Source organism: Tasmannia lanceolata, unplaced genomic scaffold (genome assembly GCF_043159265.1).
Source record: "Tasmannia lanceolata isolate RefF3 unplaced genomic scaffold, GAP_Taslan_0.1 ptg000002l, whole genome shotgun sequence".
NCBI lineage: Eukaryota > Viridiplantae > Streptophyta > Magnoliopsida > Canellales > Winteraceae > Tasmannia > Tasmannia lanceolata.
Genome location: NW_027518679.1, coordinates 15,402,554 through 15,428,518, shown reverse-complemented (window position 1 = coordinate 15,428,518; position 25,965 = coordinate 15,402,554). Strand labels below are relative to the sequence as shown.

General features: G+C 44.6%; 1 protein-coding gene and 1 long non-coding RNA gene across 2 annotated transcripts; both read left to right on the top strand.

The window, feature by feature from the left end:
* The first annotated feature begins 14,732 nt into the window (after positions 1–14,732).
* Positions 14,733–17,030, top strand: LOC143888572 (uncharacterized). The gene is made up of 4 exons (XM_077393018.1): positions 14,733–14,761; positions 14,864–16,282; positions 16,402–16,972; positions 17,019–17,030. Exons 1-4 carry the CDS (start codon positions 14,733–14,735, stop codon positions 17,028–17,030), a joined length of 2,031 nt encoding a protein of 676 aa, XP_077249133.1.
* Positions 17,031–20,443: 3,413 nt separating this feature from the next.
* On the top strand, positions 20,444–20,996 carry LOC143882533 (uncharacterized). The gene is made up of 3 exons (XR_013252259.1): positions 20,444–20,499; positions 20,605–20,829; positions 20,914–20,996. It is a non-coding gene; the product is annotated as an uncharacterized LOC143882533 (long non-coding RNA).
* Positions 20,997–25,965: the final 4,969 nt, after the last annotated feature.

The following is a 25,965-nucleotide window of genomic DNA, read 5'->3' as shown; positions in this document are numbered from 1 at the left end:
CCAGCCATTAAATCCCAGGCCCTCGCTGACTTTATAGTAGAATCCACGGCCCTGGCCGAGGAACAACGACAATGGAAAATGGCGACGGCCCCACCAAACAGACGGCTCGCAAAAACGTGGCGCCAGACTCAGCGGAACAAAGCGACGAGGTTCATTGGACCCTGCACGTTGACGGCTCAGCAGGCAAAAAAGGGCATGGGGCGGGAGTGGTCCTCCACGGCCCAGAAGGATTCACACTGGAATACGCCCTCAGGTTAGATTTCAAAGCCTCCAACAATGAGGCTGAATACGAAGCCTTGCTGGCAGGACTAAGTCTAGCCGCGGAGCTCGGCGCAGGAAAGTTAAAAGTCCATAGTGACTCCCAGCTCGTCGTCAACCAAGTGAACGGCGTATACGAAGCCAAGGGCCTCAGAATGAAGAGATACCTCCAGAAGGTAAAAGAAAAGATGCAGGGAATGGGAGAGGTAGAGATCCTCCAAGTACCACGAGACATGAACAACCGAGCAGATGCATTATCAAGAATGGCCGCCGAAGAGACCCATGACTTCGGTACCGTGCTCACAGAAATACTGCCCCACCACTGCATCGACGAGGTACAAGTCTTGGAAATCTCACCTGGACCAAACTGGATGGAGCCCATCATGCGATACCTGAAGGACGGTATACTACCCGCAAACAAGCTGGAAGCCCGGCGCCTAACTGCAAGAGCCGCCCACTACGTGGTCCATGGACCCAGGCTCTACAAACGGTCATACAAATGTCCGTACCTCCGATGCCTGGTGCCCTCCGAATCAGACTACGCACTGCGAGAAGTACATGAAGGGATCTGCGGAGACCACGGGGGCGGCAGGACCTTGGCTCAGAAAATCGTAAGGCACGGCTACTTCTGGCCTACGATCCTCAGGGACGACAAGGAGTTCGTAAAAAAATGCAGCCCATGCCAAAGGTACGCGACCACCCCCCACCAACCGGCCACACCATACACCGCGATAGCAGGACCCCTGCCTTTTGCCATGTGGGGCATGGATCTACTCGGACCCTTCCCGAAAACCCCCGGCGGGCATACCATATTGTACGTCGCCATCGACTACTTCACCAAATGGGTCGAGGTCAAAGCTGTGGCAAAACCCAATTTGAAAGCAACATAGAAGTTCTTCTACCACGACGTGGTTTGCCGCTTCGGCATTCCAAAGACACTTGTAACGGACAACGGTCCCCAGTTCGCAAGCACCGAATTTGGTAAATTCTGCGATAACCTAAGCATCGAACACCGTTTCACCTCCGTAGCACACCCGTAGGCCAATGGGCAGGTAGAGGTAACTAACAGGATCTTGCTTCAGAGCCTCAAGAAGCGATTAGGAGAAGCCGGGAAAGACTGGGTAGAAGCACTACCTAGCGTCCTCTGGGCCTATCGAACGACACCGCGGACCGCGACTGGAGAATCCCCTTTTAGCTTAACCTTCGGGGCCGAAGCGGGCATTCCGCTGGAAATTGGCCTCCCCAGCTTCCGCACCGCGAATTATGACGAACAAGGAAATTTCGAGCTCCTCCGGAACACCCTCGATCTCGTGCTCAAAAAAAGAGAGCAAGCCCTTCTCCGAACCGCCTCCTACCAGCAAAAGGTGGCACGGTACTACAACGCCCGGGTAAGAAAGTGCTCGGTAACACCCGGAGACCTCGTACTACGGCGTACGGCGGTATCCGACCCCCGCAACACCAGAAAACTCGCACCTAAATGGGAAGGACCATACAGGGTCGTTCGGGCACTCCGTCCCGGGGCCTACCAGCTAGAACGTCTCGACGGGACCCCAGTCCCTCGAAGTTGGAGCATGGACAACCTCCGAGAATTTTACCAGTAAAAGAACAAGGTAAGCTCCGTGTTTTTCCATAAAAGCATGACGAATGTTTGTTTGTTTCTTTTTGTGTCTTTAGAGGCAAAGATGTATCTTTTCTCCTTAAACGAATCAATGGAATAGCGTTTCTACCTAAGACATACGTATCTCCACTTTCCGTCCCATGATAAAAGAGGGACCCGAAAGAAGACAGGGAGCGAGACAGAGGTAGCATTGGGGCCGATCTCCCCGAGAATACCCTAATACGCTCCCCATGAAGAAAAGACCTCCCCCTAAAGGGTAGGCGGGACCCATTAACCCCAAACTGATCACTCGACGGGAAGATAGTCCTTCCACAAAAAAGACACCCCACGGGGTGCACCAGGAACATTCTCGACGATCAGATTAAAGTTCAGTACCAAAAGGCTCGAATAACCCGGAGCGCACCGTATATATAAAAAAAACAAAAAAATAAGAAAGCAGAAAAGAAGGGAAGAAGAAGGAGAATTCAAAAGTTATTACAGACCCACAAGAAAAGGTAAAATATAAGATCCAAAAGACATCCTGGCATCACTAAGCCCCCTCAGAGGTCTCGGTAACTACAGGATCCACCAGAGCAGCCACCTCCTCCTCGACCAGCTCCGGTGCCTCTGCTGGTACCGACGGAGGATCGGCCTCAGCCTTGTGCATCAGTTTGTCCAGGGGAAAGGAAGGATCAACCTCGTGGACACGCCGCCGGCATTCAGCAAAAGCATCAATCTCAACATCCACGCTAAACGCAGCCGCAGCCTTAAGGAACTCCTCTGAGCCACGCCACTCCTCCCGCGCCTCCGCCAGCTCCCGGGCATGCGTTCTCCGGGCCACCGCCAATTTGTCCGACGCACGACTTCTCCCCTCCATGGTTTTCCGGAGGTCTTCCCGAAGTTGAGCGACAGTATCATCAAAGGTCGCTCTCTCCGCCCGGGCTCTGTCCAAATCCTCACTTAGCCGCCGGTTTCGCTCCGCAAAGGCACTTATCTCAGCCTCATCCTCGAGCAGGCACTGCACCATCCTCCTGGCATAGCTCTGGGACTGCAAAAGCAACCGATCAGAAAATTTCCAACGTACGTTCTCCAAATGACAAAAAGAGAAACGTACAAACAGAAAACCGGCCGCCCGGTACTTACGCAAGATGTTGATTGAAAATACTGAGCCCCAAGGGCCCTGCGATCATAGCCCTCCAACTCAGCCTCATCGCCAGGAAGGGCGGTCGTCACCCCCAGCTCCACCCCAACCCGGGGATTCGCAAGAATGCTATCCTCGACACCGATCTTCCAGTCAGGCTTAAACAGCTCTCCTCGCGCCTGGAAGCTCTGCGGAGGAAGCACCACTCGTTCCAGAAGAAGTTTGGTCATAATCGCCCCCTCCATTCGACTTGGCACGTCCTCCGCAAAGACAGGAGGACGCGCCACGCGAACAACATCCCCCTGTCGAGCGCCAAAAGAGGCAGCCCTCTTGGCGGACGGCTCCGACTCCAAAGGAAGAAGACTAGCAGCCCCCTTTTCTCCGACCGCTCGAACAGAGGGGCTAGAGGGCACGGATGCCGCGAGTCTTGCTTGTGACCGGCCCGGCCTGGCCGCGGCCATGAAATCAGAAGGGATCTTCTTCTGACTCGGCAGACCCTTCGTCACCACCGCAACCCCTTTTCCCTCCCCAGCGTCACCGGAAGAAGACATACCTCCTGCCAAAAAAAAAAAAAAAAAACAGGAAAATAACAACTGCTCAGAACGAGGGAAAGCAACCAAAAAAAAAAAATTGGGAGAAACAGAGAGAGAGAAAGAGGGGAGGGGCTCACCACGAGGACTGGCAGAACTCTCCCCCATTCCCTCGCCCGTACAACGAGCCCTCTTCTCCACCGCTCCCAGCAAGCCAAGCCTCTTCAGGCTCCTCTCCCATTTGAACTCGGAAACGTCGATAGCCTCCCCGGAGGCGAGCTTCCCCAAGTCAAACTTGCTATAGTCAGACTCGTCAGGGAGGGACTTCCTTCGCCACTCAACGGAGCGCCTCCAAGAGCGAGGAAAGCCCCAGTCAGCATCCAAGGGAGGGGTAATGAACACATACTCCTCCTTCCACCCTTTGATGGAGGAAGGCAAGTTCGCCGCCATTTTCACCCGAGGACGCTGGGTCAGGTATAGCCAGCTGTCCTCCCCCTTCACCAACGGGCTAAGGGCAACACAGGCCCGGAGCAACGGAAGGGTAGGCTGAACCCTGTGAAGGCCCGCCTTAGCCACAAAGGCCAAGAGAGTACGCCAACTATTAGGCGCCAGTTGGGAGGGAGCCACCCTGTAAAACTCAAGGGCCTCTACTATAATGCCCAAGAGCGGGAACCTAACCCCCGCCCGAAAAGCCTCCACGTAGAAAGCTACCTCTTCCTCAGTGGTACCCCCACAAACACTCTCTACAAAGGAAGGAACCCTAATCCCATAATCATCGGGAATGTGGAACTCCCTCCTAATTTTCTCCGCCGCCCCTTCTCCCAAAGTGTTCCTGAAACACGCCACCCAACCGGGGCAAATAACGGCACCAGACCGAATATCCCCAGCCTCCGCCTCACGAGCAGAAAAAACTCGAGCCAGAGATTCCGAGGGAGCGGCCCCCACCGATGACCCAGAGGCCCCGGAGCTATCTCTCAACTCCGTGGGCTGCTGTACATCCTCAGAGACGACGCCCCCACCCTCTAAAGATAACCGCCTCCTTTTTCTTGGCAGAGCCCTCTCCACCACCTCCACCGACTCAGAAGAAGGGCTCTGAGGTACAGTCGCAACAGACATCGTAAACTATCAAATCGCGGATGAAATAAAAGATACAGAACTCATCGGAAGAAGTTTGGTGAATAAGCAACGCGTGAAAAGAAAAAAAAATGCCGCGGAGGAAAGCCCGTTCACCCGAGGAAGACGAAGCAATAAAGTAAAGAATGAAATCCCCAAAAAAGGCTTTAAAAGGGCTAGGGTTTAGACACGCGTCGTTTCAACTCCCGCCCTTTCTAAGTCCGATGGGACACGAACACGTGGCGCCGATTGGGAAACCCAAGGGAACCGCCACAAGTCGAAGCGCCATACGGAAAGGACGTCTCTACTCCTACCCACGAAGTGACTTCCCCAGCAAACCATCCATAAACCCTCGCCACGTTCGATGGCAAAAGGCTCGGAACCCGTCACAAGGGTCCGGCATACATCTCCACAAGATGGAAAAAACCGCATTCCATGGCAAAAGGCTCGGAACCCGTCACAAGGGTCCGGCATACATCTCCACAAGATGGAAAAAAACCGCGTTCGATGGCAAAAGGCTCGGAACCCGTCACAAGGGTCCGGCATACAACTCCACAAGATGGAAAAAACCGCGTTCGATGGCAAAAGGCTCGGAACCCGTCACAAGGGTCCGGCATACATCTCCACAAGATGACCAAAAAAAAAACCACGTTCGATGGTGAAAACCCGACACAAGGTACCACCAGGCGAAAATACCAAACACAGCGAAAAGGGCTCGAGTCGCACGGGAAAGCAAACACGCAAGAAGAAGGCAAACAGAAGATATAAGTTGTGACAAACGAACAAAGGAAACAAAAACAAAGAGAGCCATTCATAAACTACTTCCTTCTGGCCCATGGGCCTGCAAGAGAAGGGGGAGTAAAGACATAAGGCACGCAGGCCTGGACTCCCAAGGCCCCTAACAAAAAAAAAAGGAAGAAGCTCCCTCCGAAACCCTGCTCCTCCCGCCACCTCCTGCTCAGAGCGATTGGCAGCTAAAAGAGTTCTCCACATCAGAGAGCTCCCTATCACTCTGCTCCCTCTCCGAAGAGCTCCCTCAGCGGCGATTCTCAATGAATCGGGCCTGGTCATTTAACCAGCGCACCCGATTCCTCAACAGATCATTCTCCGCCCGCAAGGCCGCAATCTCCCGCTCCATGTCAATCATCCGACTGCAAACCGCCATCTCCCTACGATAGACATGGGAGAAAAATGACCGGTGGCGATGGACAAAAGCTTCATGGGACTCCCCCTCGTAAAACGGAAGAAGGGGAGAACAAGGGGAAAACCCTAGAGGCGGGTTCATCTCAGGAATCATCTGTAGGGGCCCCAACCCATCGGGGTTACCCTCGGGACTGCTGGGAGGACTCCCCTCGGTAGCGACTCTCCCCCCACCACTGATAGATAGACCCTGGAAAGACGACGACATATCTGGCAAGCCTAAAGAAAGGCCGGAAGAAAGCAAAAAAAACGGAGGACAAAGACAATCTGCAGGAGAGATCACCCCTTATAAAACCCTATGGGGAACCCTGGGGTAGAAAGATGAAGCGGTTGCCATCCGCGTGTTCGTTTCCTATTGAATGACCAAGCGGTGCCGCTAAATGGCAACTCCTTGGGAAGGAAACGCCGGACGAGACAACACATCCTCTCGAACCCCAAAGCTCCCATAAATGCCTTAGACACAATGTTCTCTGGCCAGGCAAGCAAGCCCGCTCCCCGGGACCAATCAATGACCTAAAAGTAGTATAATGAAGAGATATAAAGGCGGCGCTATTCCCAGAACACGCCGCATGTCGCCCCCCTCACCTATATAAAAGGCGAGGGGAAACGACAAGACCATACGAGGTTGACACGCACCACTATCCCGACCCCATGCAGGTTCGGGGGCCGGAGCGCAGACCTACCAAAAAAAAGAGAAAAGGACGAGGCCCGGAGCCTAGATACGAAGGCCACGGCACGCAAGCACAATGAGCAAACGAGATTAAAAGCGCCAGAGAAAGGCTCGGAACCCCTCGCAAGCTCCGTCAGAACGTCGCAATTCCTTACAACAAAGATAATCCCTATCAAACAAATGCAAAAAAAGAAAAGAAAAAAACAGCATAAAAGGACACGGCACCAATTCATAAAGATCATCCATTCACATCCTCCTGGCCCACAGGCCTACAAAAAAGCAAGGGAAACAAGAAAACACAGACAGGGCACGCAGGCCTCAGAAATCCCCGACAAAGAAAGGGATAGGCACGCAGAAAAACAAGGAAAACCAAAGCTTAATCGGAGAACGACTCCTCTCCCGAAGGGTTCCCCTCCTCCTCCCAAGAGGTCTCCAGCAGGGGGTCCACCTCATATTCCAACAGCTGGTCGTTGAGAAGGTGAACCTTTTCCTGTAAAACCTCGTTCTCCCGCTTCAAGTCCTCGATCTCCTTGCCCATCTTCGAAACACGGCCGCGCAGTTCCGTTCCCTGATGATAGACTCGAGAGAAAACGACCACTCCCTGGCGACGCGAGATCGAGACAATTTGTCCTCCCTAGGAAAAGAGGAAAGGCGAAGGGGGGGAAGCCCGAGGAAAGACCCGGGCCCTTCCTGGCCTTCTTCCGATGACCCACAAGATCCTCCCCCGGATCGGAGGACAAGTCAGGGTCACTCGACGACTCCTGGAGGAAACGGGCCTTGCTCCTAACTCGTGAAGAAGAACCAGACATGTTGCTAAAGAAGTTACGAAAAGAACCCCTACTGAAAAGGAGAGAAGGAGAACGACGAAGAGCCACAAAAAGGCACCAGGGTAATTCCCTTCTTTTAAACTCGGGAAAGAAATCCTGGTGCCTCGAGACAACGCAACCTCCCTAACGACGCTGCCGCTTCCCGAGGACAGCCGCCGGATAAAACGGCACGTCTCCTCGTACCCCGGAGCCCTCGTAAATATCCTCATCATGACTTCGCTCGAACAAAACGTTACTCCCTTGGCCCATTCAATGGACCAAAGGAGTAAGGGGGAGTTATGATGGGGCACAAATACGGCTACGCTCCCAGATATCGCCACGTGTCATCCATGCACGAGCAGAGCCCAACCATCATGAAGAATGGCGTTGGAAAACGGCAAGGACCACACATTCATGACACGTGTCGCCCTCTCGCCGCCCGGGCCTCATCATCACAAATTATGGAAGGAAATGACCGCCAAAGCCACGCGCGCCGGCAAGACAGAGGGACGGCCCAATCCTGCAAAGGAAGGTTTTCCCTCCATAATGATGAAAAGAGCCGCACACCTCCCTTTAAAAGGAGAGGGAGGTTGGCCCTCTAGGAGAGAGGATGAAACCGATTCCCACTCCGCAACACCAAAAAAAGAGACGAGGCAACAACAAGAGGAGGCTATGAGCTCAATCCTATTCTCCCTACTAGTCCCCTCCCACCCACTCACTCACACACCCAGAAAAGAGCCCGCACGCTGGCCTTGGTAACCCCGATCGAAACTCCCTTCCCCCTCTCGCTGTTCTTTATATTGATTGGTCGAAGGATCTGACTTGGGTGTCGAAGTGGTCGTCCGGGACCCACCCCGGACCCCCTGACCCCCTTTGTTTGTCATTGCAGACCCCGCGGAGGCCCTCTACCGACCGCGCGATCGCAGACCCGGATTTAGACGCCATCACGGTGTAGGTCCCTTTCACTTGTCCTACCACCAATTATGAATTACTGTAGACTTTTAATTTGCTCACAACCAACTTCGCAGCCAGGCTTAGCACACCCAGCAGGGCTTCATACTCAGCCTCGTTGTTGGAGGCCTTCAAGTCTAGTCGTAAGGCATATTCTGCCAGGAACTCGTCTGGTCCCATCAGTACCATGCCTGCTCCGCACCCTACTTTGCTGGCCGAGCAGTTCACATGTAGTACCCAATAGCATACGTCTGCTTCGGTTTGTTCTCCGAACTTCGGGGTTGGGGGGGCCTTATTGAGTTCATCATTAGCAGCCAAAGATCAGACCGGGGCCATGGTTTATTCCGCTACAGGGGAGTCCGGTGCGGGGGCGGTGAGATCGACGATGAAGTCCGCACGGACTTGTGATTTAATGGCCGGTCTTGGCCAGACCTAAATGTCGAATTCTCCCAGCTTGACTACCCAGCTTATCAGTTGTCCCGAAGTCTCTGGTTTTTGTAGAATCTTCCACAGGGGCTGATACGTCAGGAGTACAATGGTGTGGGCCTGAAAATACGAACGGAGCTTCCGGGCAGCGGTGACAACGGCGAAGGCGAATTTCTCGATGTTCCGATACCGGACCTCCGTACCGTGGAGGATCCGGCATACATAATACACTGGGTGTTCCTGCTTCGGTTTTTGTTGGACCAAAGTAGCGCTTACCGCAGTTCAGCTCACTGCCAGGTAAAGGAATAATTCTTCTCCCGACTCAGGTTTGGTGAGTACCGGTGGTGCCTGGAGGTACTGCTTCAGGGAGTCAAATGCTTCTTGATAAGTGGGGGTCCACTCGAATTCTTGTGTGTTTTTCAAGAGCTTGAAGAAGGGCAGACACTTCTCAGCTGATTTGGACATGAAACGGCTAAGGGCAGCAACCCGCCTTGTCAGCCGCTGAACCTCCACAACATTCGTCGGTGCTTCCATGTCTAGGATAGACTGGATCTTTTCTGGTGGCCTCGATGGCTCTCTGGCTGACCATGAAGCCTAAAAAATTTCCCGATGTTAAGCCAAAAGCACACTTGGCCGGGTTGAGCTTTATTTGTGATTGTCGTAAGACGACGAAAGTTTCCTCGAGATCGGCGATGTGTCGTCGGGCTTCTAGACTTTTTTCCAACATGTCATCCACGTAGGCTTCCACATTTCTCCCTATTTGCTTCAGGCTGAATGGCGTGTTTGTTGACGAGCCTTTGGTAGGTGGCACCAGCATTTTTCAGGCTGAATGGCGTTACTGTATACTATATAACAGTACATGCCTTGATTGGTGATGAACGCGGTTTTCGGGACATCCGACTCGTACATTCTTATCCGGTTATATCCAGAGAACGCTTCTAGAAAACTGAGAAGTTTGTTTCTGGAGGTGGCGTCGATCAGCTGATTTATATGGCGCAAGGGGCAGGGATCTTTGGGGCAGGCGAGGTGTAGATCAGTGAAGTCTACGCAAGCTCGCCAACTTCAATTGGCCTTCTTGACCATTACGACGTTGGATAGCTATTCGGGATACTGGATTTCCTTGATGAATCCGGCTTGTAGCAACTTTTCAACTTCAGCCTTTATGTGTGTTTGTCGCTCTGCTACAAAATTTCTTTTCTATTGTCGAACAGGCTTGTGAGCTGGGTCCACACTCAACTGATGGACCGCAATTTCTGGAGATATGCGCGGCATGTCGGAGGGGGACCAAGCAAAAATATTCTCGTTAGCTTTTAGGAAACTGACTAGTTGAGTTCGCAACGTACCTGTTAGCAAGGAACCGATCCGAATTGTCCCTTCCGAGTGATCTTCGGACAGAGGGATTGAGTCCAACTCTTCGATGGGTTCGTCCCTTACTATTCGAGCTTGCTCCTTGGGGTCCTCACTGCCAATCGCAAAGTTCTCACTGGGGCGTTACTTTCTTTCAAGTTGTTGTAATAACACTGTCGTGCCACTGTCTAATGTCCGCGCACCTCTCTGAAATGCAAGTGTGACAACCCAAGAGGGGGAGTGAATTGGCTAATTAAAAATTCTTGGCTTACTTAGGTGGATTATTAAACTTAATTTACTAATTAGGCATTAATGAGTCTAGCCCTTGCTCAAATAAGCATAATAATGAAATTAGGGTTTAGACATTCCAATCATGTGCATTTACTGACCCTTATTCAATTAAAACATAAATACAAGCTAGGGTTAGAGATTACCAATCACCATATGTGCAAGAGAAGGAGAAGAAGAGGCATCCACAAGGAACACAAGATTTATAGTGGTTGGGTCTATCACAAGACCTATTCCAATTTTATCTCCTTGGGTTTCTCTACTAAAAATGAGGTTCTTCAATGGCAAACCTCTAAGCCGTACAAACACATTTTCCAATCTACAAAGGGGACAAACCCTTTCTGCACGAAACCTTGTGAGGGGACACTCCCTCTTACACCGGATTCACCTTTGTTATCGGGCCGAATCCAAGACCCTCAATACAAATGAGGAAACAAAAAATAGAACTCTCTCTTTGCTACTTTAAGGTTTTAGCTCAAAAGGATGGGATTTAATCTTTCAAAATGTTCAAAAGGTCACTTAGTTAGGTTTAGATAGTGTATATATAGCCCATTTGAAAATATGACCGTTTTGGGGTAAAACTTTAAAAAACTGGGTTGAAAAAGTCAAGCCCTGCAAGCCCCAACGGCTAGTTTTCCAGGCCGTTGCGGTCGACCGAGGTACAACGGTCGCCCGCCCTTATCTGGCTCTTTTTTTTTTCAAATTTCAAACCGTCGCGGTTGACCGAGCCAGTGGCGGTCGCCCGCGAGGTCTCCTTGTTTGATTAAAATTATCGCTCAAACATTATTCGCGGTCGGCCGGCCCTGTAGCGCTCGTCCGCCCAAACCATCCTGGATTGTTTCTGTTTCGTCCGAATCAATTCTGCGGTCGCCCGGCTCACCCCGGTCGACCGACCCGCTATTGAAAGGCAAGTGTTGGATTTCCAGCACTCCTTCCGCGGTCGCCCAGTACATCCGGGACGACCAACCCCGTATAAAATCTGTTTTTAACTTATAAAAAACTGGGGCTTTGGGCCATGGTCTTTGGGCTTGAGTCCTAGGTTTTCAAACACATTTTTGGGTGTGTTGATGGTTTCAAAAGATATAAAAGTTTGATTATGAAAACCATTTGAAAACCTTTGAAATTGCAATTTACATAAAATCAAGAGGACTCTAAATACATTCTAAAAATGATACCATTGAGTCTTCTTGGAATGTATCAGCTCCTTCGCACTTCCTTAGACTTCTTCAACTTGTGAGTGACACTACAACAAACGTGAGATTTAGGAGCGGACATTTAGCAGCGGTCATAAAAGCCGCCACCAAATGGGTATTTCCCAGCGGTCTAAACCGCTGTTGAATGTCCCTCGAAGGACTAAAATCCGCAGCGGTCATGACCGCTACTGAATATAGAATATGACCGCTCGTATATACGAGCAAGTTGGGCGCAAAAATTTTCCCCGTCCCGCGAGTATTTTCTTCGTCGCGCGCTCTTCTCCCTTCCCACCATCGCCGAACCACCCAAACTCATCTTCCCCTGTTAAATCCCTACTCAAACCCTCTTCTTCATTTTCTTCTTCCTCTAAAATTCCATCAGCCACCTCTACGCCCCTCAAACCCTCTAAAATCCCATTCCCATTTTCGCCCAAATCAACCACGATTAAACCTTCCTCCATTTCTCTGAAGCTTAAACCCTCTTTTCATCTCTCCCGTTTAACCTCCATCTGCCACCACCTCTGCAAATCACCGTCACAGCCTTTCTACCATCTCCTCTGAAATTTCGGTTTATCATCTCTATCAATCTCTTTCTCAACTTTTAGGGTTTGGCAAAAAGGGGAAAAAGCTTTTGAGGAGAGGGTTTTTGCAGAGAAAGAAAAGAGGATGCAATTCCTTTTAGGGTTTGGCTGAGGAGAAATAGGAGGAAGAAAAAAGAGAAAGGCATCGATCGGCTCTGTGCTTAATCCCCTCTATCCTATTCTCTCTTTCATTCCACCTCTCTTCTCTTCTTGTTCATGTAGGGTTTCTTATTGTTACTTCTTTCCCTCTCTATCATCATCTCAACCGACAACTATTTCGCCTTTCCCTCTCTTTCGATATTGCCCTAAAAATCTCGCTCTGTTTTGGAATTTCGTAGAAGAAATCCGTGGATTTTGGATAAAGGTAATCATCTCTAGTGTTTCCATATTTATTTTATAGGATTTCTTCTGTTATTTCTTTTTTATTGTCTCATTTCTTTTCTGATTTTTTGTTTTTCTCTTTTCAGGGTCTTCAGGGTTTAGGGTTTGAAGAAGAAGAAGAAGAAGAAGAAGAAGAGGAAGAATAAGAAGGTATGTTTCCTATTAAATCAAAGAGGTGACACAAACATTCATGTCATGGTGATGTTCAGCATGTTTCAGGTTTCTTGTTTTCGCAAGCTCCTCCAAGAATTTTTTTTTCCTTCTTTTATTAATACAATGAAGTCATTCATTTTCTCAATAATTGTACATTGCTGGGAACTTAATTACTATTTTTTTTTTAATGGTAACCAATGGAAAAACACAACTTAATTACTACTGTTATTGTCACACGATTGATGTGGTGGGGCTCCCTGAGTTGTGACCTTTCATGTAAAATAGATAATATTAGGAAAACAGCAGAAATTTTAGACCATGGACCTATGTTGCTTATGTATTCCCCTAATCCTCTTCGTGGTCCAACAGCCTGTTAGTTATTCTAAGAACCAGCTCCAGACCATTTTGGTCAACTAGTAACATAAGAGGGCCCCTATTAACAAGGGCCTTTTCAAATAGAAACTTACGAACCTTATTCTTTATTGTGCTAGGTGGTAAATGTGATTTTCTTGCGATTGTCTCTTTTGAGATTTTTTCCTAGAGATGGCTATGTGGACTACACAATTCGAAAGTTATATAAATCCAAAAGTATATGTCTAACCTTTGTCTAACTTTGGGTGAGATGTCAACATTATGGGTTTGCTTCCCTACTATGTTTCAAGCTTCAATTTAGGAGTTGAGTCTCGAGATTGAGGATTCATGGTAGTGGGCTCGTCATAAAAAAAATAAAAAATAAAAAATCTGACCCCTCATGCCCGTAATAACACGCAGTCGATGTGTACTAACTCCAAAAGGCTTCCCCGACCGAGACCAGTATTAGCAGAAACTTGAATGCCTGACCCTTTTTACATTCAAATCAGTGTTGGGTTAGGTTCTGGAGTGAAAGAGGATCCCCTGCCATAGGGCAGCTACACGGGTTATACCCAGCCAGACAGCCACAAAAGAACCTAATGGGTTATGTCATTACTTGAGTAGAACCGATACGGTCCTATTGGGAGGATGATGGGGAAAGCGGTTGCAACATCCATCATCCCCGCCCTTTCCCAATTCAATTCCCCAAACTCATGCACTAATTTTCTACCCTTTCTCTCTGAATCCTTTAATAAGTCTGCATCCTCCCCAACAATCCTTAGATCATTATAAAGGTCGTATTTTAGATATGGCTTCTTGTGTCTTTTTTCCATACCCATGTTTACAATGAATTTGATCTCCTTTTCTATCTCCTTCCAAAGAGAGGAATTTCTTCGTTTGGTTCTACTATTTCTCCCCGCTCTGGAAGGGGTGGAAGCTAGTGAGATAAGGTGGCATAGTTCTGAACATGGTTTGAAATTTCCACCGAAATCTAAAATTTCAGATTGCGGTCAACACCGACACCAAAACGACCGAAATCCGAAATTTACGAAATCTACAAGGAAATTTCGGTCGAATTTTTGGAAATTTCGGTAATTTCGGCGAAATATGACATAAAAGGGTTTTTCTAAAGATGCTTTTCATTTTCTTCTTCTTCTCTATGTTTTTTATTCTCTTCATGCTGTTGGTTCAGACCTTCATCTAGTAGTAATTCTTCTTCTTCTTCATCATCAGCTATCTTTAGTGAGAGATCTTTTTGCATGTCTCTCTCTCTCTCTCTCTCTCTCTCTCAATCTCTTTGAAGGTATTAATGGCATTCTGGAGGTAGCAAAGTCAATTCTCACATATCTAAGACGTAGTTATTATGTATAGAAGGAAGCATCTTAGTCTTGACTTTACTTGATTATATAAAGAGGGAATTGTATATATGTTGTTTCTTCTTAGTTGGAATACGGTTGGACTGTAGAAGCATTGGCTGTGGTGCATTTTGTTGTTCGTATGATGCATAAAGAAGTTTTTAAATCTCATTTTTATTTCCCCTTGAGTTGATACATGTGCTTTGGATCACAAAATTCCAACAAGTTAATTATTCTTAGAGACAATCATTTACTTCTTCAGTGAATACCCATGATATTAGGGACAATCATATCCGGGTTTAACATCCGACCGGATCTCCATGGTGGTTTCAGTTGTACGCTTTTCTTCCCATCATTTTCTTCTGTTTTGGAGAAAATTAGAAAAACAATTATGGATAGAAGTTGGATTCAACTTCCAAGGTATGGCCACCTGAAGCTTTAGTTTTCCAAATATAGTATAAATTAGGAAGGAGATGCATTATTTTACGATGTCTAATGTGTGTCTGGATTTGAATAAAATAGGAATGACCCAGCGTACGAGGAAGGTGTTGTTCAATTTCTTAACTTCGCATTTGCTCATGGAGCTGTTGAAGGAAAGATATTCTGCCCGTGTACGAAATGTGGCAACATTAGAAGGGTTGATAAAGATGACGCCATGGCACATTTGCTATGGCATGGGATGTTGTCGGGCTACACTAGATGGATTTATCATGGGGAAATGTCAACTCTTGGTAGGGATGATAATGCTAATCTAGTGGTCGATGAACCAATTATAGAAGATGAAATGCATGAAGTGTTACATGATTTATATCCAAGGTCGAACCACGATGATGGTGGACAAGCAGATGAGGACGTTGAGCTAGCAGATGCAAGTAGGGACGGGTCTGGTGGAGATGCAGAGAAGTTTTATAAATTATTACAAGATGCCGAGCATGAATTATACCCTGGAAGCAAGTTCACAAAATTATCTTTCGTGGTTCGGTTGTTTCACATAAAGTGTCTGAATGGGTGGAGTAACAAGTCATTTACCATGTTGCTTGAATTGTTGAAAGAGGTACTTCCTGAGGGTGCTGCACTGCCGAAATCCTTTTATGAAACGAAGAAGATTGTTGGGGATTTGGGCCTCCATTACGATAAAATTGATGCATGCCCTAATGACTGTATGCTATACTGGAAGGAAGCCTCCAACGAGGAGACATGTCGCATGTGTGGGGCTTCAAGGTGGAAAACAACTGAATGGTATTCGGAAGATCAGGGAACTCATTCATCCTCTACATACCCAAAAGTCCGTGCAAAGATTCTGCGTCACTTTCCTTTAAAGCCGAGGTTGCAGAGGCTATGCATGTCTACCAAAACGGCTTCTTTCATGACATGGCATCATGACAACCGTACGAAAGATGATATATTAAGGCATCCTGCAGACTCTGCGGCATGGCAAACTTTTGACTACATTCACCAATGGTTTTCCTCAGAGCCTCGCAATATCAGACTTGGGTTAGCAAGCGACGGATTCAATCCATTTAGGACGATGAGTATTGCTCATAGCACATGGCCTGTTGTGCTCATTCCATATAACTTGCCACCATGGATGTGCATGAAGCAACCATATATAATGATGTCGTTGCTAATTCCTGGCCCATCTAGTCCAGGAAATGATATTGATGTCTACTTACAACCCTTGGTTGAAGAGTTGAAGGAACTATGGGAGACAGGTTTGCAGACCTATGATGCATCAAAGAAAGAGAATTTTCAAATGCATGCAGCACTTTTGTGGACGATTAGTGACTTTCCTGCATATGCTAACTTGTCGGGATGGAGCACCAAAGGAAAACTTGCATGTCCTTCTTGCAATAAGGACACCTGTTCTCTTCGTTTGAAGCATGGAAGAAAATTTTGTTACATGGGTCACCGGCGTTTCTTAGAGGAGAACCTTAAATTTAGGTTTGAAAAGTTTGCTTTTGATGGCACTGTAGAAAAGAGGTCAACTCCGATCCCCCTGTCAGGGACACAGGTATTTCATCAATTACAAAGTATTAACACAACATTTGACAAAAAGAAAGATACCGATCCGAAGAAGAAAAGCACCCGTCGGAAAAAAGTGGAACTGAGGAGAATACATTGGACCAAGGAAGTTCTAATTCTGCATCTAAGAAAAAAGAGAAGCATCCCAAGGAACACAATTGGAAGAAGAAAAGTATATTTTTCAGTCTGCCGTACTGGGAAACACTCCTACTACGCCACAACCTAGATGTGATGCATATTGAGAAGAATGTATGTGACAGTGTAATTGGGACATTACTGAATATTGAAGGAAAAACAAAGGACACTGTAAAAGTGCGGCTAGATTTGCAAGAAATGAAACTAAGAAGAACACTTCACCCGATGAATAATGAGAGGAACAAAACATACTTGCCCCCAGCATGTTTCACAATGTCTCCAAAGGAGAAAGAAGTTCTTTGCAACATCCTGAAGGACATCGAAGTTCCAGATGGCTATTCGTCTAATATCTCGCGGCGTGTGAATGTTCGAGAGCGCAAGCTTTCCGGGTTAAAGAGCCATGACTGTCATGTTTTGATGCAGCAACTACTTCCGTTAGCTGTACGCTCATCATTGCCTAAGAATGTCAGCTCGGTATTGATTGAACTATGTAACTTTTTCCGAGAGTTATGTTCAAAAGTCCTTAATGTAAGTGACCTCCTCCAACTCCAAGATCGGATTACACTAACACTTTGTCATATGGAAAAGATATTCCCTTCTGCCTTTTTTGATATCATGGTGCACCTACCTATACATTTAGCAGACGAGGCAGTGTTGGCTGGACCGGTACAGTACCGATGGATGTACCCCATAGAGAGGTATGCATAGTTCATGAAATTGTTTTTCATACTTGAAAATTTATTCGTATTAGTGAAAGTAATGAAAAGTTGTTTTCGTTTAGGTACCTGCTCACATTAAAGTCATATGTGCGCAATAGAAGTCGTCCCGAGGGATCTATTGCAGAGGGGTACCTGGCAGAAGAATGTATGACATTTTGCTCGAGATATTTTGAAGGTGTTGAATCAAAGTTGAATCGACCAGTTAGAAATGATGAGGATATTCCGAGTGAAATAGAAGAAGGATTCACTATTTTTTCCGTAGCAGGACGCCCTATAGGCAACGCTAAGACGTGTGCCTTAGATCAACTCATTGTTGATCAAGCACATCGATATGTTCTCTTCAACTGCCCTGTAGTTGAACCATTTATTGAGTAAGTCAATTAAATTGTCTAATCATTTATTGAGCAAATACGTTAAAGCTCTTTTCTCTAACAAACATTAATTTCTATGCAGAGAACACCTTAAACATATTCAAACGCAGCATCCTCGTGGTAGACCAAGGGTTATAGAAAACATTCACAACAAAAATTTTCCAACTTGGTTCCGCACACATGTAAGTTTGTTATGAACCATACGCAAATCTTCAAGTTTATTTAGCAAAAATGTTGATCTTTGTAATTGAACGATCAAATTCTAAATAGGTTCAAGAGTTGCATCGTTCAAGAAGTGAGTAGCTATCAGAAAAGCTTAGATGGTTAGCCGGAGGTCCATCGACCGTCGTTACGAAATACAAAGGGTTTATTAGTAAAGGTTTCCGCTTTCATACGAAAAGTCACGAACGGTTAAAAAAAACACAAAATAGCGGGGTTGTTGTCACTGCAAGTACAAGAAGTTTTTCAAGCTCTAGGGATCGGAATCCAATGGCAGGAGATGTTAGTTATTACGGTGTTTTGACAGATATCTTGGAACTTAACTATTACGGAAGACTGAAGGCATTACTTTTCAAGTGTGATTGGTTTGATGTTCTGACACCGGACAGGGGAATGAAAATAGATGAGTTCGGCTATACGGTTGTAAATATGGCACGACAAATTTATAAAGATGAGCCTTTTGTATTTGCATCTCAAGCTGAGCAGATATTCTACGTGCAAGATCACCCCAGCAAAAAAGATTGGCATGTGGTTGTGAAGACGAAACCTAGGGACTTGTATGACGTGGGTGGGGAAAATGAGGAAGCATATGTCCAGACCGAGGCAGTGGAAATCCAAAATTTGGAAGACATTGGTAGATGGGAACGGACAGATATAGTTGGGACAATATTTGATGAACCGTTGGAAACCTTGACCCAAAAAATTCAAGATGATGACGAAGAATTGATAGTGAATCAGATGGTAGTGACGAAGATGATACTGACGATGCTAATGTTGACATGGATGATCTAGAGTATGGTCACTACACTCTTAAATCAATTTTATTTATTTGGCAAAACTGTAAATTATTATTTTCAATTGGTTGTTAGTTTCATGAAGGAGCATCCACTAGAATATCTACAATTGGCCCTTTCATGCTTATTATTGTAGTATTTTTTTTCATTTGATGCATTAGCCTCACGAGTAGGTTAGTTTGTTTATTTGATGCATTAAGCTAGGGACTTGTTAAATTATTATTCATACCATCAAAATTTTAAATTATTATTCATTGTTGTTATTTCTATAATTTTGTTCTCTCATTGTTATTTGACCCACTTTTAAATTGTGAAATTGTTATCTTTTTTTTACACTAGTTGTATGTTTTTTAATTTAAATACTAATCTCAATTGATAATCTTGTGCAGGTAATTAGAGATGACACGACAAAATCTCTTGAGGCCATCATCACGGTTACAGGATCAAGATTCATCTGATGATGCTCAGGATCACTACCAAGATGACCTGGCTCAGCACTTGGATGAGCTGCCACACTCCCAGCCCTCAGAGACACAAGATGTTCCCTCCTCGTCGAGGAGGACTCGGGGTCCGACTTATTGCAAAGATACGTGGGGAAAACAAGGCCCGAAGAAGAGAGTGAAGTTCAATGGGCTGAGCCAGCCTATAGGTAAAACAGGGAAAAAATTCACGAGTTTCCTAGGCTCTGTTGCGAGAATTGGTCCTAAGTTGCCCATTGACTATCTTGATTGGAGACAAATGCCGAATGAAAACAAAGAAGATGTGTGGGATATTGTTCAGGTACGATGAAAATGAAATTTATGTTAGATTTTCTTATTGCATTCATTTTAATTCCATCATATTATTAACATTTTACATGACCTTTTAGCAAACTTACGATGTTCATGAGATACATAAGAGTTGGGTGATTAGTAATATCGGTCGGGTGATTAGTAATATCGGTCTGAAATGGAAAAATTGGAAGTGTAAGATCAAAAAACAGTACTTCGATGAAAATATGCCATGCACAGAGCCGAGAGTAGAACAATCGCAGTGGACGAAACTTTGCATCCATTGGCGTTCCCCGCTAGGTCAGGTAAGATGTGATATTATTGTTTTGGTTTTTCTGTGATTTCATTCAAGCTCGAGATTTATAATTTATATTATATTAATTCTAAATTGCAGGAGCTGAGTAAAACCAATAAGGCTAATAGGTCCAAACAAAAAAGTATGCATACTGCGGGAAGTAAGAGTTTCGCAATGATACATAGTGAGGCGAGTGGGAATCTTAGCCGCATCGAAATGTTTAAGCGTACTCATACGAAGAAGAATGGGAAGCCTGTTGATCCAGCCTCAGAGGAACTGATGGTATGTTAGGGTATAAAATGTTTATATGTATATATTTCTTGGTTTAACTGGGTAGTTTTCGTATAAGTTATCTTTATTTTACTTTCAGAACAAATTTAAAGAGTATGAGACACAACATCCAGAGGCTACCACTACCGGCATTGTTGCTAGGGACGACGGCTTTGCCCAGTGTGTGGGATCAGAAAGGCGTGGCCGAGTGCGGATGATGGGATATGGTGCAAACTTGACTAACACATTTGGGTCATCCTCAAGTCGCATGAATTACTGTACACAGATCGAACAACAAAGAGATGTAATTGAACAACTTAGGGAGGAGAATAGCCAGTTTAAGGAGGCTATTACCCAAAAGATTGATGATTTCATATCGACTTACATGCGCAGCCTTGTAAAATTTGAATTTTGTTCGTTAGGAGTTAGTTATAAATATGTGATATGATGCTTTTGAATGATGGATCTACCTTAAAATATTTAAGGCTCCCGCTGAGGGGACACCTACACGAATGGATGCTTCGTCCCCCTCTAGTATCAATATAGATCGCTCCCGCCCTGAGGTATAAATGGTTTTTACGTTTTCATCCAATTAATCATGTATTTTCTTTACTATTATAATTTTGGAGTATAAATGTACTTGGCTTCATTTCTTTAATGTTGCTAAGGTTATTTTGATGAGCATGAAAGAACCGAGGCTTGAAGTGGCCAAGGGACTTCTTGTGAGTGATGATCCGATGACTCTAGTTGATGGCAAACCAATGGGAGATGGATTCTCTCTGGTTAGTATCAGGGTTGCAATGGTGGGTACTGAACCTCTAATAAGACCATCAGGACGACGCAAAACTATTAGAGACGCCGCAGGAGGACATGTGCCATGGGTTTCTTCCTTTGTAAGTATATGATATTTTTATTTATTAATAAATTTATTTCGACTTTGTTGAATCTGTCACTTATTCTAAAATATTTTTTTGCAGGTCAAACGAACAGGAAGCACTTAAGCCAGTTTCTTGTGTCTTTTCTATTTCTGTTCTTTAGTACATGCATGGATTTTGGTAACTTTTTGTATGAGGTTTTGATGTACTTAACCAAACACGAAACACTTCAGTCCCTTTGTCTTATTCCATTTTTATGGTTGATGTATGAACCTTTATATTTCATTTCTAAGTTTGAAGTAGTGCATCATTACAGTCAATCTACACATATAGTGTATTTTGCCACATTATGTTATTTTTATGTAAGGTATTTTGATGTACAATTCGTACAAATTTAAGCTATTTAATGTCTCTGTGTTGTCTATTCCAAATGGGAATTTTATAAGGTATAGAGATGATGGTTGTTGCGATGTCTTGGAGAGGGGGCTGATCGTGGATTGTTGAAGGAGGTGATGTTGAGATGGAGGAGAGGAGGCTGATGGTGGATTGTTGAAGGAGCGGTTCTGTTTTGATTATCTGTTCTTCTTTTATCTCCATTTCCCCCCTCACTTCTTTATTGTTCTTTTTTAATTTTTTCTCTGTTTGGATATTTTTTCCTCAAGGAGCGGTTCTGTTTTGATTACAGCCCTTATTGTAGGCAGCGATGAGAAGCAAGGTCATCAGATGCATTTATCTGTTGTGAACTGAGGAATGGAATCCATGATCCCTTGGATTATTGTTGAGCATTTTCTGTTGAACAGGATTGCAGGTCTTTGCTGTCCAAAAAGGCATGGCATTTGGAAAAGGCTCATGCTTTCAACTTTTTTCCTGGCACCGAGAGGTATTTGTGTTCCTGCAATTAATATATTTTTGTCATTACTCTAATTAACAATTGAAATAGTAACAGTTATATAGCTTAGCATGAACTCGTGAATTGAATATAAAATGCCAAATATGCCACTGTAAATTCCCATTGGTTTCATTGACTTTAGCAACTGGCTAAAGTCAATGAACAGGATGACGCTTCAGAAGCGAATCTCTGTAATTTTGTTGTACAAATCTATGGACCCATTTTTTTCCTGGAAGGAAGCTCCTTCCCATTTCATGATAAGTCTGTGAGGATACAATGTTAGCAGTTTTCTTTTCTTAGTTGCTATTCAATTCATGAGGTATGCTATGCTACCCATGGCAGCCATGTGAATTTAACACTTGGCACATTGATGTCCTTGACTTCTTTTCAGTGGCTTAAGTTCAGAAAGACCTTGAATATATCATTTTACCTTGGTTGTAGCATGGGTTTGAAGATCCAAATAGATTTCCTCTAGTGTATAGAGACAAACCAAGGAAGACAAAACTTGTGAAGTGGGACGTGTTCACTTAGTCTGGATCTCTGGATATTTGTAGAACTAGAATTGTTAACAGTGCTTTATTGAAGAAATGGTGGTTGAGGATTACGAGGGATTAGATTTTCTTAGACATCAATCTTCCATGGATGGGGAAGATTTATTTAGTTTCAACACATGAATCAGCCCCTGTTTCATGCACATTTTGAACCCACAAATCAGCCCTGCTACTAGCATTTCAGCCCATGAATATGCTCCCTGCTAGCACATTTCAGCCCATAGATATACTCAGTGTTTTAGCACAATTCTGTCCTTGGATTCAGCCTTAGTTTTTAGCACAGTTCTGTCCATAGTTCACCCCCCGAATAAGTCCCACTTCTTTCACAATTCAGTCCTTTGATTCAGCCCATGTTTTGCACTGATTCAGCCCTTGTTACGCACAGTACAAGTCTATTTTTTAGCCTGATAGTATTAACATGGCTCACCATGTCTGTCATTGCGTTGCAGCCCTTTCAGTGCTGGTAGATATCACAGCCTTGTGATTGAAAATGATAGTTTTCCTAGTGATTCACTTGAGATTACAGCATGGACAGAAGATGGGTTGATTATGGCTGCTCGTCACAAAAAATACAGGCATGTCCAGGTGTGGTTTCTTCTTCCTTTACTATTTTTTTCTGGTTACATCTGCAGCCTTCCATTTGCCCAACTCTTTACTGTAGTTTCCAGGTGTTGATAAGGTCCATCTTTGCTTCTTGAATATTGATGACAAAGCATGTCCATCTTTGCCATAAATTGCAATATGTAAATCTTAGATGTGGAACTGTATCTTTACAAGTGGATCCTTAGTGCCCACATTTATGTCCGAATGAGTAGTCTCAGTGTGTTTTGTTTACTTGAGCCTTATTATTGGCATCAAAGGAAATTTCTGAGGCAGACTTAACTTTACCAACATTGAATTGTGATGTGCAAATTCCACTAAGAATATATGTTGATGCTTTTCCTTTTAGTTTCGCTATGGATATATGGACCCCTGTTTAAGCACATTTCACCCCTGTTTTTACACAGTTTCAGCCCCCGTTTCAGTCCCTATTTTGGCCACAGTTTGGTTAGCAATTCAGCCCTTGTTATGCACGGTCCGAATCCAAAATCCAGCCCTTGTTTTTTACACAATGCAGCCCTTAGTTTGGTCCCAGTTTGTCTGTACTCTAGACATATATTACCTTATATTTATCACACATCTATACGATTAAGAGTGACGCTAGCCAATACATCCATGTGGCAAACAAACACGATGTGATTCCATTTGAGGGCTTCTACTTCTTTACGAACAACAATGGTTTTCTCAAGACGATTGGATGAAAAATATCTTGCCATGTTCATTGTGAGACACCCTAGTAACCTTGGCTAGGCTTAGATGATGTTAGTATGCTACCATTACCATCAACTTTTGGTTTTATGGAGGCAAAACATGATCACCATGTATCAAAAGGGCTGTTTATGAATTGAAATCAAAATTGCATTCCTAGACAGGTCTGGTTGGTGGGTATATATGTCATCTTAGTGTACAAGATTTAACATGAACTACTTGTATTGCCGAAACTCTAGATCTATTGCCGAGAAACCTGTTATCTTAGTCTCTTAAAGGGAAAAATAGAAGGTCTATTTTTTCTAGAAACTTCCTTTCTGTGTGCCTTCCCAGAGTCTGACCCCTAATATTCCAAGTCAAGGTCATAATAAAACGGATTCTAAAGAAGATTTCGCCCCCCAAAACTCCAGCAACTTCTAGACCTCCAATTAGAACCTGACTTTGCTGCTCCACCATCATACTTTACATTAAACTCTAACTTGGCGAATTCCATACTGGCACGCCCACCCAATCTGCTACTAGGATTTCCTTATCATCCTTGTCTGTATTGGGCTCTTAACTGTTCAACCAGAGAAGGTTTCTGGCTTGAGAAGTATAGGCCTTGCCATCAAATGGGATGAAGACAATGGGATAGCAGCAGAGAAACCACGAATTCTGAAGGCCGTCGCTGTCGAGAACCTGAACACTAAGGAGAAATCAGTACCCACACCTCCCACGTTCGATCCCAATCAGTCAAGCAAAAGAAGAGTTCGAAGAGGATCGGATCCCATTCACAATAGGTGCTGATACTTTGGCTTTGTCTTATCAGAGTCAAAAGGAAGTGATTGGATTGGCAAACAAATAAGATTTCTTGCCAGTCTCCTCACTGTGGAGAGATTGGAGGGTGTTGGACACCCTCTCAGACAGATTTAGAGGTTTTATTGCTTTACAAGTTTTTTTTTTATTTGAGTCGTTTGTTTGTCTCTACTCTCTATTTTATTAAAAAAAAATTTAAGGTTTTGTTATAGAGATATATACGTACAGAGGTGTTATCGGTATGCCCTTGAGCCCTTTCAGCAACCTAGCATCTCTGTGAGTTGCAACTGAGATCCTTGCCAAGGACACCAAGGAGATTATGAATGATGGTGGCTCCCAAAAGTATTACAGTTTAGTGGGTTGTTTCATTTGGAAAATGATTTATATATGTCTGGATTTTCAACTTTAGTTGTTGCAGATTGTTGTGGAACTCTTTATTCTTCCAGTTCTTACACCTCTTGTCATGTACAGCGATTTCAGTTTAGATGTCAAAGAAGTTGGAGAAGGGTTGATATCATAGTCTGTTTCCTATTTGTTTTAAATCCTAAATCGCATTTGTTTTGAAGATTCAGATATTTTCAATATCGATAACAGGGTAGTCTGCTAATTGTTCTTTTCTTGCTATTGATCTTGTTGCCTGGCAGGTCCTCTGCCTAAATTCTTAAACTACAAGGTGATATGACAAAACCTCAATTTAGCATAAATATTTTAGCCACTCTTTGTAAAACATGGATTAGACTAGGAGAAACTCAACTCTGATATGTCAATGTTTCTTGAGAACTTTTCAAGTGTTGTTGCCTGCTTAATATCATTTTGTGAACGGCAAAATCTTTTAACGATGTATAATTTAAGTGTTTGTCTTCTCTTTACTGTTTATACCTTAGATTTGACAAACCTTAAGTCGAAATTGATATTGACATCAAGGTAGAAATATTCTAGTGGTTTTTAAACAATAATAATAAAACAAATACAAGATGCTTCAAGTACACCCATATATGTGATTTTCAGACTCTCAAATCCAAAGAGGAAAACATGTAAATTTCAATGATTACCGAGAGAATGGTCAATATTACTAGTGATTAACAAAATTGGAATTTTTTGTGAGCAATTACAATCAATTGACTGAAGCAGAACATAGCCTCGCAGATCTGTAATGGAGAAAATACACATGCATTTTTCAGAAGACCAAGACAAATAGACTCCAATGTGGAATTTTCTACCGGTTTACAAGAAATCACGTTATCATTCAAGTGGGTTCCCGGCTGCTGTCATTTTCCTTCTGAACCTTCATCCTAGTTACTCTTATTTGCAAGCTGAGATCGATAAAATCTATTCTCCCGGTGAATTTTGAAACTAACTTTAGACATTTTACGAGCAATTGCCTCCCAAATCATCTGCACAGCATCCCCTGGTTGTGATGGGTACTGATATTCAAAATGATGAGTAATTTGCTTTAACCTTCTCCACATTTTGGTCCACTCGTCTTGTTTGATTTCCCTAAGTAGATTCACTAGAAAGCCCTGCTTGGTAGCATCTGATGCACGTACAAAGATACACAATTCTGAATAATCTAAGACATCTTCAAATGGGAGTTCAGTGTCGTCACTTATG